This window comes from Equus quagga, chromosome 3 (assembly GCF_021613505.1).
Source record: "Equus quagga isolate Etosha38 chromosome 3, UCLA_HA_Equagga_1.0, whole genome shotgun sequence".
In the NCBI taxonomy this organism is placed as follows: domain Eukaryota; kingdom Metazoa; phylum Chordata; class Mammalia; order Perissodactyla; family Equidae; genus Equus; species Equus quagga.
The window spans coordinates 100,701,625-100,716,359 of NC_060269.1; the positions used below are offsets into that span (position 1 = coordinate 100,701,625).

The 14,735-nt window shown below is 36.1% G+C and overlaps 1 protein-coding gene across 1 annotated transcript; it reads right to left on the bottom strand.

Moving 5' to 3' along the window:
* Nucleotides 1-13,135: 13,135 nt before the first annotated feature.
* CABS1 (calcium binding protein, spermatid associated 1) lies at nt 13,136-14,311 on the bottom strand. Its single transcript, XM_046656017.1, has one exon. It carries the CDS (start codon nt 14,309-14,311, stop codon nt 13,136-13,138), a length of 1,176 nt encoding a protein of 391 aa, XP_046511973.1.
* Nucleotides 14,312-14,735: the final 424 nt, after the last annotated feature.

Sequence of the window (14,735 nt, forward strand, 5' to 3'; positions counted from 1 at the left end):
GTATGGAGATTCCTCAAAAAACGAAAAATAGAATTACCATGTCACCCAGCTATCCCACTACTGGGTATCTACCCAAACTTGAAATCAACAATCCAAAGTAACATATGCACCCCTGTGTTTATTGCAGCACTATCCACAATAGCCAAGATACGGAAACAATCCAAGTGCCCATCGACTGATGAGTGGATAAGGAAGATGTGGTATGTGTATACAGTGGAATACTACTCAGCCATAAAAAAGACAAAATCATCCCATTTGCAACAACATAGACGGACCTGGAGGAAATTATGCTAAGTGAAATAAGCCAGACTGAAATAGACAATCACCAGATGGTTTCACTTGTTATGTGGAATATAAACAAACACATGGACAAAGAAAACAGTTCAGTGGTTACCAGGGGAAAGGAGGTGGGAGGTGGGCACAGAGGGTGAAGGGGAGCACTTATGTGGTGACAGACAAGAAATAACGTACCACTATTGTGATGTAAACTATTGTGAACTCAAAGAAAAAAAGAATAATGAATTCCAATAACATTATAAATAGTAGATAAAAATGTAGACAAAAGTTAGTCCTTGTTTTATTAATATGAAAACATATAGAATTTCTTTTTGAGCTACTACTTTATAATTACTAAAGAGTTATTTAAGAAGGTAAAACCAAAATTTGATCCAGATTGTGGTGAAGTTTCTATCTTTACATGTAGCCATTGGTTATATTAATTGAGATAATTCTTTGAAAAGCAATATGACAATATGCAAAAGAAACATGAAAATGTTCATACTTCTCACTTAAAGAATCTCAGTATTTAGAATTATTCTTGATAAGGTAGCTAACCAATAGAAAACAAACAAGAAATGTTCATTCCAGTGTTACTTATAATTAAAAAATATGGATACCGATAATCATGAAAATTTTGTAGAAATTTGAAAATGCTTATGTTATAATGATAAGTGAAAAATTTAAATACCATACTGTATGTAAATTATCCAAATAAACAAGGCCAAGAAAATGTAAGCAAAAATTAAAATGTGTGGTATGATGGTTTAACTTATATGTGTTATTAAAAAAGTATTGTCTTTTGTTGATTTTGTAATTTAAACACATAAAAGAAATCAAGAAATTGCCACTAAAATGGTCTTCTGGCTCTGACTTTTACATTGCATATTTAAGATGCTAGACAAAAAATTTTAAAGATTAACTTATAATTAAAAAATTTAGTTAGAAATATGAAATATTTATATTAATCTTGTCATGAGTATTATTTTTATTATGTATGAGTAACTTTTCGAAATTTGACATTTCTGCTAAACTTTTTTTAATATGGTCATTATTGCTAGATTCTCTTATCAAAAGGAAATGGAAAAAACAAACAACAAAACCTAAGCCTCTCCAATTGCAGATCTTTGAGGGCTATTATAAAATTATCCTTTCTCATAATTCTGCATTCATATATCGTACTTCAGTAATGAATCAATGTTTTTGTCACTATTTGCGTAACTAATTCCACTTCTGAAGAAGAAAAGTGAGGAGTTCATGGCTAATTGTTTATGCTTACAAAATCTCAGCTTCAAATGTGACTGCTCTTCTAATCTTTAAGTTACAACATTAAAAACATGATAGCCACAACAAAATTGATGGAGAATTACTGTCTTTTAACAATGACTTTATTCAATAGGGCATCTCCTTGTGATTTTATGCGAAAGACTGCTGAATCAATAGTCATGAGAGTTGAACTTTATTTGACAAACCTGATCACATTAATTAAGCGATCTGAAGCCCATTTTTCTAATTTTAAAATGAAGTGATTAATTTATTTGATGAAATTGTCACATCCTAATACTCCAAGAATAAGAATAGAAAACTAAATCAATAAGTGTATCTCCATGATGTAAAACAGTCACAATCTCAAGCGAAATACAAGACACATTTAGATATTTATATGCCCTTCCCTTTTAATAAAAGAGATAAATAGAATGGAAATATTCAGTTAATAAAAAATTAGGCCCAGTGATTTTTGGCCTACCGTAGCAAAACAGTTAGATGTTTCTGCAACTGAAAACATTTTCATTTTTATAGACACAAAAGTAAAATATTGACTCATCTCTAAAGAGGGCCATTTGAAATTACTCAGGATTCCAGAGGATAAGCTATTTTTATTATCATGTTTACTGACATTATTAACATTTTACTAATAAGAGTAGATTGAATTTATAAGCTGATGAATTTGTTAAAGCATTTCCATTTTTTTCCTATGTGATATTTCCTTTCAAATGCATTGTCTATTACAACTCTGTGGAAACACAGTTTGAGATCTCCCAATAATTGCACTAATTAGAAACTGGATATAATCAAAGTCTAAAGGAAATTGGTTTAAGTCTTTGAAATTTTAAAAATGATCCCGTAATAAGGGATCCTCTCTCTGCTTGTCCAGGAATGTCAGTCTTGTGTCAGCTTCTGGAGTCTGGAAACTCAGAGAAAGAATACAGATGATTCACGTCTTATAAAAGATGTTTTCCTCTCTCCTTTATCTTTTCTAATTAGTGCTTATTGCTAAGCAAAATATTATTATTATTTTAACATGTGCTTCTGGGCTGATCCAAACTATTTCCTGAAACAAAAAAGTGGTGTTATAATCTTCAAAAGTTGACATTTGTCCTTTTCATTTTTCTTAGAAACATCATGGCTAATTATCTGTGCGTCAGAAGTGAAGGTTTATTATTTATAGTTTAAAGATAATACTTTGATTCTATTTCTTTCCTTTATCTTGGATATTTTCTTAAGTAACTTGACATTTTGGTAACAAAGCAATAATTATTGAAACTTGACTCCAAACCCTACATCTAAGGAACATTTTCATAAATAAGAATACTCTGCTATTTACAATATTTGCCTTTCTACTATGTGATAATGTCGTGGACTCTGAGCTGGCAGAAAGGATTTGAAGATGATAGCCTCTTTTGTGTTCATCTTTAGCTTTTTATTACAGATAAAGTACTTCATTCCTGAAAGTTAATTTTTAGAGAATATAAAATAAATTCAATTTAAGCATTCATAGTTGGAGGGCAGCTGCAACATTGCGTTCGTTTCTTGCCTTTTCTGGACATAAAAATGAAAAAAAGATGACTAACAAATCATTTTGATATCCTTTGATATGCTTTTTGCTGCTAGGCCAATAATAATTCTATAATTATATTGTAACGAAAGACATGTTGTGCACCATAGTAATTATCTCGCTCAGAAGAAATGTGCCAGTTATTGAACGATACAAAATGTAAGCATTGTAGTAGTTTGACATTTGCTTTGATGTCAGTAAGTTTCATTTTCCCTGAAAATGTCTCTCATTGCCAGAAAGATCAAAAACATCATGTACTTACACTTGAGGGTCTACTGACCATAATAGGATTTGTGACGCTTTTCTTCCAAGTTAGCTCTCAACAACGGGCTATCTTCTTGGCAGTAATTCATCCAGTGATGAATTGAAGATCAGATGGGGACCCCCAGACTTTTATCCGACAGGTGAATTTGAGGTCACTGGATACAGTGTCTCCTTGGTTATTGGTTTTTCAATTTGTTCATATCCTTTTTTTTTTTCAAGATAACTTATTGCAATGAGAGCAACCTAAAATCTGTCAAGATGCAGACTTAGATCCATTTGCTTTTACATAGAAAGTAATTTTGTACATGAAGTGACAGGGACTTGAGAAAATAAGTGACTAGCTCACAGTTTTGAGAGAGAGTATTTTAACCCAAATTTGTTTATCTCCACAGCTTTTTCTTTCCCCTACTCCAAGACACATTTTAAGTATGTTTCACTTCTGCTAAAAGAACTTTTGATTACTTACTATAGTGAGTAAGCTGTAAACAGAAAAACTCTGTCTTGGGCATTTTTATATCTCTTTCAAGTAGAAGATTTCCTGGCATAAATTTAGATGATAAATAATGCTTTTGACGAAGTAGATATAGATGAACTTCCTTTCCTTTTCTGACTTCGTTGTAAATTATCAAATTTACCAATAAAAATTTACAAAATTACAAATGTAAAAATCCAAACTTCAAGAGAATGAGAGAAATGTGGGGATTTCAACTCACAAGATGCTTGCCCTCATTAAAGAGAGGCAGCCAATTTGGTTCAGAACAACTACCGCTCAGGCTGATACTGGAGCTTTCAGATTTCTACATAAAATTTCCCTGTCAAGGAATCCATGTCATTAAGCTTTTGCTTATTTTATTATCATTCTGGTTAATAGTGTAAATGGAATATACTGACATATATTGGAATATATTGATAATTATTCTTATTGATTCCTGCTAAAATTTCTTGTGTCTCTTCCTCTTGCTTCTTCTTTCATTCTCAATCCAACTTTTACTTGTTCACCAAAATGATCTGTATATAACATAATCAATATATTAACCCCTTGCTTAAAACTTTTGATGCTGGGGCTGGCCCACTGGCGTAGTGGTTAAGTTCACGTGCTTTGCTTCGGTGGCCCAGGGTTCGCAGGTTTGGATCCCAGGTGCGGACGTACACACTGCTCATCAAGCCATGCTGTAGTGGCATCCCACATGTGAAACAGAGGAAGACTGGCTCAGATGTTAGCTCAAGGGCAATCTCCCTCAAGCAAAAAGGAAGATTAGCAACAGATGTTAGCTCAGGGACAGTCCTCACCAAAACAAAAAAAATTTTTGATGCCTCCCATTGTCTACATCAGCATTTCCCAAACCATGTTATACAGAGCACTAGTTCCTAGAGATGTTTACTGGAGCTCTATGAAAATAGAGCTCCATGAACACTTGGTATACATATCCTCATGTAAAGACTCCAGGAAATTCGCCCCAATATTTTATCAATGCATTTTACCCTGAAATTCTTTTTGGTTCCTACAAAAAAACCCTTATTAATTCCAGTGAAACTAGCTTAGGAAATATGAGCTGTTAGTTATGTGAAATTTTAACCCTAAATTGCTACACATGGTGCAATGGTTACTTTTATGTGTTAAAATGGGTAGGTTATAGGGGCTGGCCCCGTGGCCGAGTGGTTAAGTTCGCGTGCTCCGCTGCAAGCGGCCCAGTGTTTCGTTGGTTCGAATCCTGGGCGCGGACATGGCACTGCTCGTCAGACCACGCTGAGGCAGCGTCCCACATGCTACAACTAGAAGGACCCACAACGAAGAATATACAACTATGTACTGGGGGGCTTTGGGGAGAAAAAGGAAAAAATAAAATCTTTAAAAAAAAAAAAATGGGTAGGTTATAGTGCCTAGTTTGGTCAAACACTAGTCTAGATGTTTCTATGAAGATATTTTATAGATGTGATTAACATTTAACATCGGTTGACTTTGAGTGAAGCAGAGTTCTTTCTATAAGGTATAATCTAATCAGTTGAAGGCTTTAGGAACAAAGACTAAAGTTTCCTAAAAAAGAAGGAATTCTGCCTCGAAACTGAAACATAGAAATCCTGTCTGAGTTTCCAGCCTGCTGACTTGCTTATGGATTTTGGGCTCAAGACCGCAATATCGAGTCTTAACTGAATTTCCAGCCTGCCAAATTGTGCTGTGGATTTTGAACTTCCCAGTCTTCACAATTACATGAGCCAATTTCGTAAGATAAATCTCTCTCATCTATCTATCTCTCTATCTATCATCATCTATTATCTATCGATCTATCAGTCATTGATTCCGTTTCTCTGGAGAACCCTGCCTAATATACATGGTCTGGCACAATTTGATTATTTTTGCTTTTGTAAGGCTATAATGTCAGTTATAATTTAGTATATCTGTTACCATTCTTACCCAAATCCACTCTACTCTAACCTTACTTCAGTGTTACTGAGCACACCAAGTACTTTTATGCTTCTGGATCTTTGCCCTTGCCCTTCCCTCAGCTTAAAACCAGTGATCCCCTTCTTGTCCTGGTAAACTCATATTCATTTCTAAGTATCCAGTTCATACCATCCTTCCTCTGAGGACATTCATAACCTACTAAAATGAACTCATCATTCGTGGTTTCATTTAATTCATGCATTTAACAGATGTTTGCTGGGCATCTGCTGTGTTCAAAGCTCTCAGAATTGAGCAGTGGACAAAGGGGCTGTGATCTCTTCCCTTAGGATGGAATGACCAGCTCTTTTTACTCAGGACACTCTAGTTTACGTCTGTTGTCTTGGAGTCATCACTAATAGTTCCTCCTTTCAGTCTCAAAAGTGTTCTGGTTTGGGTGATGAATTATGTGATATTCTTAGTTATCAAGTATATAATCCAGTAGGGAGGATAAATATTAAACAGGTGTTATGGGTTAAGTTGTATCTTTTCCCTTACCCCAAAATACATTGGAGTTCTAACTCCCAGTACCTGTGAATGCTACCTTATTCAGACATGGGGTCTTTGCAGATGTAACCAATTTAAGATGAGGTCATACCGGATTGAGGAGCCTAACTCAATGACTGATGGCCCTGTAAACAGAGAGAAATTTGGTCGCATAGAAGCACAAAGAGAATATCATGTGATGAGGGAGGCAGAGATTGTAGTGCTGTGTCTTAAACCCGAAGAATGTCAAGGATTGCCAGCAACTAATAGAAGCTAGGAAAGATCCTCCCCTGGAAGCTTCAGAGAGAGCATGGCCCTGCTCACACCTTGATTTCAGACTTATATCCTTCAGAACTGTGAGAGGATAAATTTCTGTTGTTTTAAGCCATCCAATTTTTAGTAATTTGTTACAGCAGTCCTAGGAAATTAATGCAACAAGCAATTTAAAAATTTTGAGTGTTACATAAAGCAAGATATTGTGTACCATGGGACAATGTAATGGGAGAATACAGGTGCCTACATGGTTGGAGGAGATGACATTTAGGGGAGTTCAAGAATGACTCAGGGTGAGTATAGCATATTCAATTATCCTGAGACAAGACATAGCTTCATGCTCTAAAGAAACCAAAAGAAGATCTATATAGTTGAGATTTAAGAATAAAAAATAACAGTAGCGTATCCTGGCTGTGTCCTGATTGTGGAGAACCTGACAAATATCATGAAGATTTTGGACTTTATCCTAACATGGATGGAAAGTCATCAAAGCATTTTGAGTATGGTGATGAAAGTTGCATAATCAATTTGTGCTATAAAACGTCACTCTTGCTTGATAAAACTTGGGATAAAGAAGTGGCAGTGCGAATGGGGGCAAGTGGATTCCTGAGGGCCCAGAAGTGAAAACTTTGGGGTTTTTTTTTGCGGGAGGATGAGAGAGAGAGAGATGTGAAGGAAGAGTCCCAGTTTCTGGCTTTGACAACTATGCAGATGACATCTCTTTCTGAGATGGAGAATATTAGAAGAAGAGAAATTTGAGAGAAAGGAGAATTCCAATTTCAATTTACACTTCTATTATCTTTGAGGTGTATGTGAGAAATCCAAAAGAACATACCAGTACTGTTGTGGAAATAACTGCAGGCTCAAATTAATTCGTGTATAATTTACTCCTGATCTGCAACAGGTAGAAGAATTGGGCAACACACACACCACACACATACTGCTCCAATTCCCCAGTCTTCTTGGTACTTTGAACTTACAAATGTTCTTTAATGCATCCTCACATAGAGCGTCTCTTTGGGAGAACTGCTTTTCTTTGTAGTCAAGAGTTGTTTCATATTAAAACTGTTCTCTCTCTCTGTCATATGGTGGTCAGGAATTCCTTATGACGTAGAAGAGAGTTTTATGTCTGAGGGTAGGGGTAGCTGTGGGTAAGGGATACAGTGCAGATTGTGAACAGGAATTACCTTAGGACAGAGGCATCTTGTGTCAGAGGGAACTATGGACAGGATTATCTTGTGACTCAGAAGTATCTTTAATCAAATAAATACAATAAAGTATTACAAGTGATGTTATTAAAGAATGTATATGGTGAGTGGAGTGAACAACAGGTTGTCATACCTGGGGATGGTTAGAGAAGATAACACTTGAGGTGAGTCTTGAAAGATGACTAAATGTTTACCGCCTGAGACTGCAAAGATTTCTAGGGACAGGGAATGTGATGAAGGAAGACACAGGGACTTGAAATAGCTTGGGTCCTTGGCTATTAGTAAACTTTGATTTCAGCCAATGGAAAACTCAACTCAAACTCATTTAACTAGAAGAGAAAATGTATTGCCTCATGTAAACAAGCAGGCCAGGTAAGTCTTGATGTACGATGTGACGAGAACTCAGTTCTTTCTATTTCTTGGCTCTTATCTTCTCCGTGTTGGTTCTATCCTCAGCTCTCTGCCCCCTTGTGGTCCCTAGATAGCTCCAGAAGCTCCTGGCACTACATCTTTCCAGACTGAGGTTTCTGTCAGAATCTTATTTCCCAGAAATATGTCCTCTTTGCCCTGACTGGTTTATGTGCTTATTCTTGAATGACTGTGACAAGATGTATGGGAAACAGAGTGACTAGTTCATTGCTAAAGTTGGGGGTGGGGTCTATCTCACCTAAATCACACGTGTGAAAATGGAGGAATAGTAATACAAAGAAAATCTAGTTGTATTACAAAGAAAATTTTATGGTAGGTGGGCTTGGAAGCTAAATTAAAAACAGTAGATGTTAACCACATTAAGGAAACTTAAATTCCTCTCATTTCTTCATTCATAAACATTTGCTATCTACTACCTACTAGGTACTCTCTAGCTCAATAGTCATGGGTCCCAGCTCTCAGGGAGCTTACATTTCTCCTTCATGTAGACAGAGTGTAGTGTAGTGTATGAAGGGAGGGCAGGAAGAGTAAACGTGGGTAGTGGGCAGAGTAAGAACATGCAGGGGCTTGTGCGCCTTGCTGAAGAGTTTGGACTTTATCATAAAGACAGTAGGGAGCAAGTGAAGGGCTTTAGAGAGAGGTGAGTACTTAGGGGCATAATTAATTGGTGGGATGCAAGACCAGAGGTGGAATGGCCAGTTACAAGACTGCAGGCAAGCTTAAACAATGGAGTGGCAGAGGAAATGGAGAAAGGGTCAGGGTTATGATAAGTAGGTAGAATGATTCATTGTTCAACAGTTCACACAAAGTGGTGTGACTTTGAACTTGGGCTTTGGTCTCATGTACATCTGGAGAGCTGAGCTTTGCCACTTGCTGGCTTGCTTATCTTGGTCCAATGACTTTTCTCTGCTCTCACTTTGGTCATCTGTAAAATGAGACTATTACAAGTGTCCACCCACTGTAAGCCCCAGACTCCTCTCTCGGGTCATGACTGTTTAGTATATTTGGGAATAAAGACTCTTTCTCACATCCATTGTTTACTTCCATATCTTAGCTGTTTCTCCTTAGGCCCACCAATTCATTTATTTCCTCCAGAATTGCGTATTCAAGACCTTGCTTCTTTCAGATGTTTAATGAAATTTCAGGATAAGGAGAAACTTGACTTTGAAATTGCACTATTTAACATTGATTATTAGGCATCCACTCTGTGAAAAGCCTGATGTCCACTGGCTGCCAATAATCTCATTGGCCACTCTTCTTTCTGGACTCTAGCCAGTTGCCAGTGTCCTCTGTTCCTCTTATCTTTGACCAGCTGCAAATTCCCATTTCTTGTGTTATAGAGCATGTTATCTTTTCAATTGTTTAACTATTCCAGTCCAGTTTATGCCTCAGGGCCTCATCTCCCTCACTCAAAGGGTACTATCAAGATATTTTTCTAAGTAAAGGCCCAGAAAAGAACTATGGTTGCAGTTGATAAAATGACACTTTTCACCTTGCCACCTATCTCAGTACTAAGGTGGTTTTGAGGATAAAATAAGTAAAACGTTTAGTAGCTTTCAAATATATTCTGAATGAGATTGAGAATGCTCAACAAGCACCACATGATTTGTCTCCTGTCTACTTTTCCAGTTTCAACGTGTCATTTTCCAACTGATGACACGTTCTAACGACATGGTATGTTCATTTCCTTCAAACACTTGAGTCGTTTCTAGCCTCAGGGCTTTGGGCATGTTGTGTCCTCAGCTCTCCACATTTTTCAATCTTTAGCTTAAATCTCACTTTCTCAGAGAAAACTTCACTGGACTTAAATTTTTGTGAAGTCATAAACTGTAGTCTTTTATTGGTTTTGTTTGTAATACCCATCAGAACCTGTAGTTAGGCATTTCTTTATGATTATTTGAGATTATTTATCTTTTCCAGTGGATTAATTTCCATGAAGGCAAGGGCTGTGTCATGTGGTTCACTACAGTGTCAACAGAGGCTTTTATGGTTCTTGGAACAGAGTAGGTGCACAATAAATATTTTATAAATGAAAATGAATACAGTACTTAGTGTCTGACATATAGGAACACTCAATAACTACTAGCTGATATTTTTATTAGGTGTGTAGAAGATATAAATTGACTCTCAAGTTTTCCCTGGCTGATGGTGTTGACAATTATTCTTCCCCTTGGTGTACACTTTATATTCTGGATTTCATGCATTTGTACATGAAAGCACAGAGAAGGAAACAAAATCACCGGAAGTGGCTTCCTAGAGATAGTCTCTGTTAAGGGATTGTTATATGTATGTATCTATCTATATATGGCATACATATCACTGTATAAATTTTGTTTAGGAGTTTCATGTGAAGATTTCCCTAAAAACTCTTTTATAGACCATTTAAAAAGATACACACTATTGCTTCATATGGGTAAATAGCAAATTCTATGTCATGAGAATTTTAATTGCTCTTAGTGTTTCTCCTTTATAAACATATAAAATCACATTCTTGAATGTCTTTGGCAACCTCCTTGTATTTAAAACTGTGAGAGCCAGTACAGCATAGCGATTAAGACAGCATGAGCTCTGGAGGAAGAGTGCCTGGTCTGCAGCCTTCTTTATTACATATTAATTATGAGGCTTGGGCATGTTACATAGATTTTCTGACAGTTCCTTTCTCTGTAAAATGGGTGTAATAATATTCTTTCTTATAGTGTTGTTATGAAGAGCAAATGTTATTCTAAATGCAAATACAGCAAAACCTGTAGTAAGAGCTAAGTAACTCTTAGCTACTTTCATGACCTCTAATTCTTAAGAAAATTCTTAGGTGTAAAATAGCTAGGCAAAAAACTTTAACTATTTTTAATGCTTGCTTTATATATTGCCAAATTGCCTCCCAAAAAGGTTGGAGGAATTTTCATTAGTCAACAATGAATATTTAGAATGATCATTGTCACTTGTCAAATGGATAAAAATATATGTATAATATATAATACATCTAATAGTTTTACTTTTTTTGAATACTATGATCATTGAATATGTTTCACGTTTGCTGGAAATTTGCATTTCATGAATTATCTGTTTATCTCTTCTGCCCATTTAAAATGCTCTCTCTGTAGGATCTCTTCATAAAGATAGGAATCCTTTCACTGCTTTATATAATGCAGTTATTTTTCCCTAGTTATCATTTGCTTTTTAATTTTACATTAATTTTCTTTTGTATTTTTTTTTTTTTTTTGGTAAAGAAGATTGGCCCTGAGGTAACATCTGTTGCCAATCTTCCTCTTTTTTTGCTTGAGGAAGATTGGCCCTGAGCTAACATCTGTGCCAATCTTCCTGTATTTTGTATGTGGGATTCTGCCACAGCATGGCTTGATGAGCGGTGTGTAGGTCTGTGCCCGGGATCCGAACCTGTAAGCCCTGGACTGCAGAAGCAGAGTGCACAAACCTAACCACTATGCTACTGGGCTGGCCCATTTCTACAGAATTTTAACTATTCGTGGTATCAAATCCATCAATCTTTTTTGCCATTTCTTATCTGCTTAGATAGGTTTCTCATCTCCATTTGGATAGATATACGCTATGTTTTCTTCTAAGTTTTTGCATGATTTTATTTTGAAATTTTTGATCCATGTAGAATTTATTTTAGAGTATGGTCTTAAATGGCAGTCTAGCTTAATTTTTTCCCAGATACTCAATTGTCAAAGCAGGATTAATTAACCATCATACCGCATGGTTTTGAGGTCCACTTTACCATCTACTAAATTTTTATGTTAAAATGTGTTTCTGGGTTTTAACATGCCAACACAGTTATTCTTATCTATAGTCTATCTAATGGTGTAACTCCTTACCCCTCCTCCCTTCCCTCCCCCTCATCTGTACCATTTACTATTTCCAGTGTTTTGTTTTTTTAAATATAATAAAATTATGAGTCTCGGTAGAACAATTCTATTCTTGGTGTCCAGAGTTAAGTTATTCTTTAAACAAGCAATGGATTTTCATTTTACTTCTCTCTCTCCTAATTTGATAATTTTGTACTAGAATATCAAACACATCCATACGCAGTAAATCAGTTGCCGTCAAAAAGATTTATTGAAGAAAAATCAGCAAAGTGAAAACAGACCCATTTTAAAAGCCTGTGTCAGCAAAGAATGAAGATCTATGTCCTTGAATTGTTAACCAAAAGCATAAGAAGAGTGCGATATCAGTGCTTAAGACCTGAAAAAAATGGACAAAAATTCAAGAAAGAAATTTTAAAGAAAGAAAATCACATTTTTCATATGTTTACCCATAATATTCTTTTGGACAAATGCACATGTTTGTAAAATATCATTTTGCCTTAGTCTGCATCCAACATGAGCCAGGAATATTTCTTACAGGTGGGTGCTAAACAATTACTGAATAGCCTTAATTCTTACGTATGTTTTTTAATAGAAGAGAACCATCAGTTGAATACTAATGAAAAAAATCTGTTTAGAATAAACATTTCAGATATTTTAATACTACAACAATTTTTTTGAGATATGTTAATTTCATTCTCTCCATCGCTTTAACTCATACTAACATATGCTATTGAGAATTAACTAAAATAACATACACCATTAAATGTAGCAAGAAGTGAGCTTTCTTTATTGCTCTCTCTTCATATCCCTAAAGCTGGGATTAGAAGGTTTTATATTAGGATAAGTAATTATTGGATAACAATTAAACTTTGTGATACTAGGGGAACTGTTGTATTGCTGAGTTTTCTAAGTTTCCATAAATATATTCTGCTGTATGAGCTCTATTTCTAAGCATCCACATTTTCTAAGTCTAATACTTGCCTTAAAAGCCCACATTCTCTAATTTATTGAGATTTTTGCTTGTTCAACAAACTTCTCAGATGTTTAAACTAGCTGTCTAGGCTATTGTACAATTCTACTTGACATCTCCTTTGTTGCTTTAAATCAGGAACTCATCTGGTTCTTCTTTCAGTAGTTTAAAGACACCCGTTTCAGTTGTACAGTTGTCTTCTGTTTGGTTTGGGACATCTAAATCGGGAGTAGTTCCTGAAAATGCCTCAGTGTCCTTACTTACAGATTCCATTCTATTATTTTCAGACAAATCTTCTTTTGTCATAGTAGATGAATCTTCCTTGATGTTCGTCGCTACAGATGCAGGGACAATGAAGTCATATCTGGATTCAACAGCACTTAGCAAAACAGGATATTTCTCTGCTTCATTTGCAATCTCTCTTTCTGTCCAAACATTGACTTCCTCCATAGACTCTTCATCAGTCAGCGGAATATCTTCTGGGTTGTCTTTGTCTCTTTCAACAGTGGTAGTGAGTTCAAACACAGTGATGAACTTTTCCTCATCAGAGTCAGTTAGTTTAGGCACAACATTAGGGTCATCCTCTGGAAGAATTAAGTCAATTTCAGTTATTTTCTCTTCTGTAACGGTGGTTATGTCTGGAATAGTGGTGACGTTTTTTTCAGTAGCTGGAGAGATTTCAGCCTCAGGAATAGAGGAGTCAGTGATCTGGACAGCCTCATCAGCAGCGACATTGGATTTAGCTGAGGAGCTATCATTGTTAGCTGGAAGGGCAGGGGTGTCAGCAGTGTTGGTGGTGCTGTCTTTTAGTGTGCCAGAGACTTCAGAAGTTGTTGAGACATCTTCATCCCCTGAGCCAATAGTATCCAAGAAAACATCTTCTTTTGCCCTGTTGGTGGAAAAATCTATTAAAGACACAGTAGCAACAGGTGATGAGATATTACCAATTTTCATTGAAATGAAATCTTCAGTAATACAGTCACTAGCCATGGAGTTTGTAGTGCCTGTCAGAGTGGTAATTTCTTTCTCCAGATGAGTTGATGATTTAAGAATATGGGATTCAGCATCATCTTCTGATTTTAGTCTTTCCTTTAGAGATGTAAGCTTGTTGTATGTAGTTGTCGAAAAATCACTTTCTTGCATATGGTCATTTACTGAAGTAATGTGGTCTCCTTCTGAAGTAATAGTTGTTTCTGATCTAGGAATAGTGTTTTCAGCCCCAAAGAAAATGATTGCTTCCGTTGTTGTTTTACTGCTTTCTGTTGGAGGATGAGAATAAATTTTTGGCACACCATCTTCAGTCATGGGACGAAGTGGCACTATGCACACTCAGAGGTCTTTCCCTGGGCCCAGTGATAACCCTAGGCAGGAGAGTAGTATTCATTATAGTGATGGAAGCACTGGTCATCAAGGTGATTGTTACATCAACCACAGGGCCAATGGCATTGGCTCTCTGTGGAGGTTGTTTCTGTGCTCTGATTGGGCACCTGGTTGCAAGAGTATTGATATTAGATAAAAAGACAATAGAGTCCTCTCTGGTTATGTAATCAAAATTCACAGCTGAATATCAATTGCAAAGAACTTGGGATTTAACATATTTCTGAATATAAAGGATGTGCCTTCCAATATGGGGCTTGTGTCACTTGAAACAGACATAACAGCGTCTGCCAGTGTCAATGGAGGAAACTCCAAGAGCCACAAGATTATCAGCATCATCTCCAAGTTGCCT

Excerpts from the sequence above, each read along its gene's own strand:
- CABS1 (XM_046656017.1), bottom strand. The coding sequence starts at position 14,311 with ATGACTGAAGATGGTGTGCCAAAAATTTATTCTCATCCTCCAACAGAA.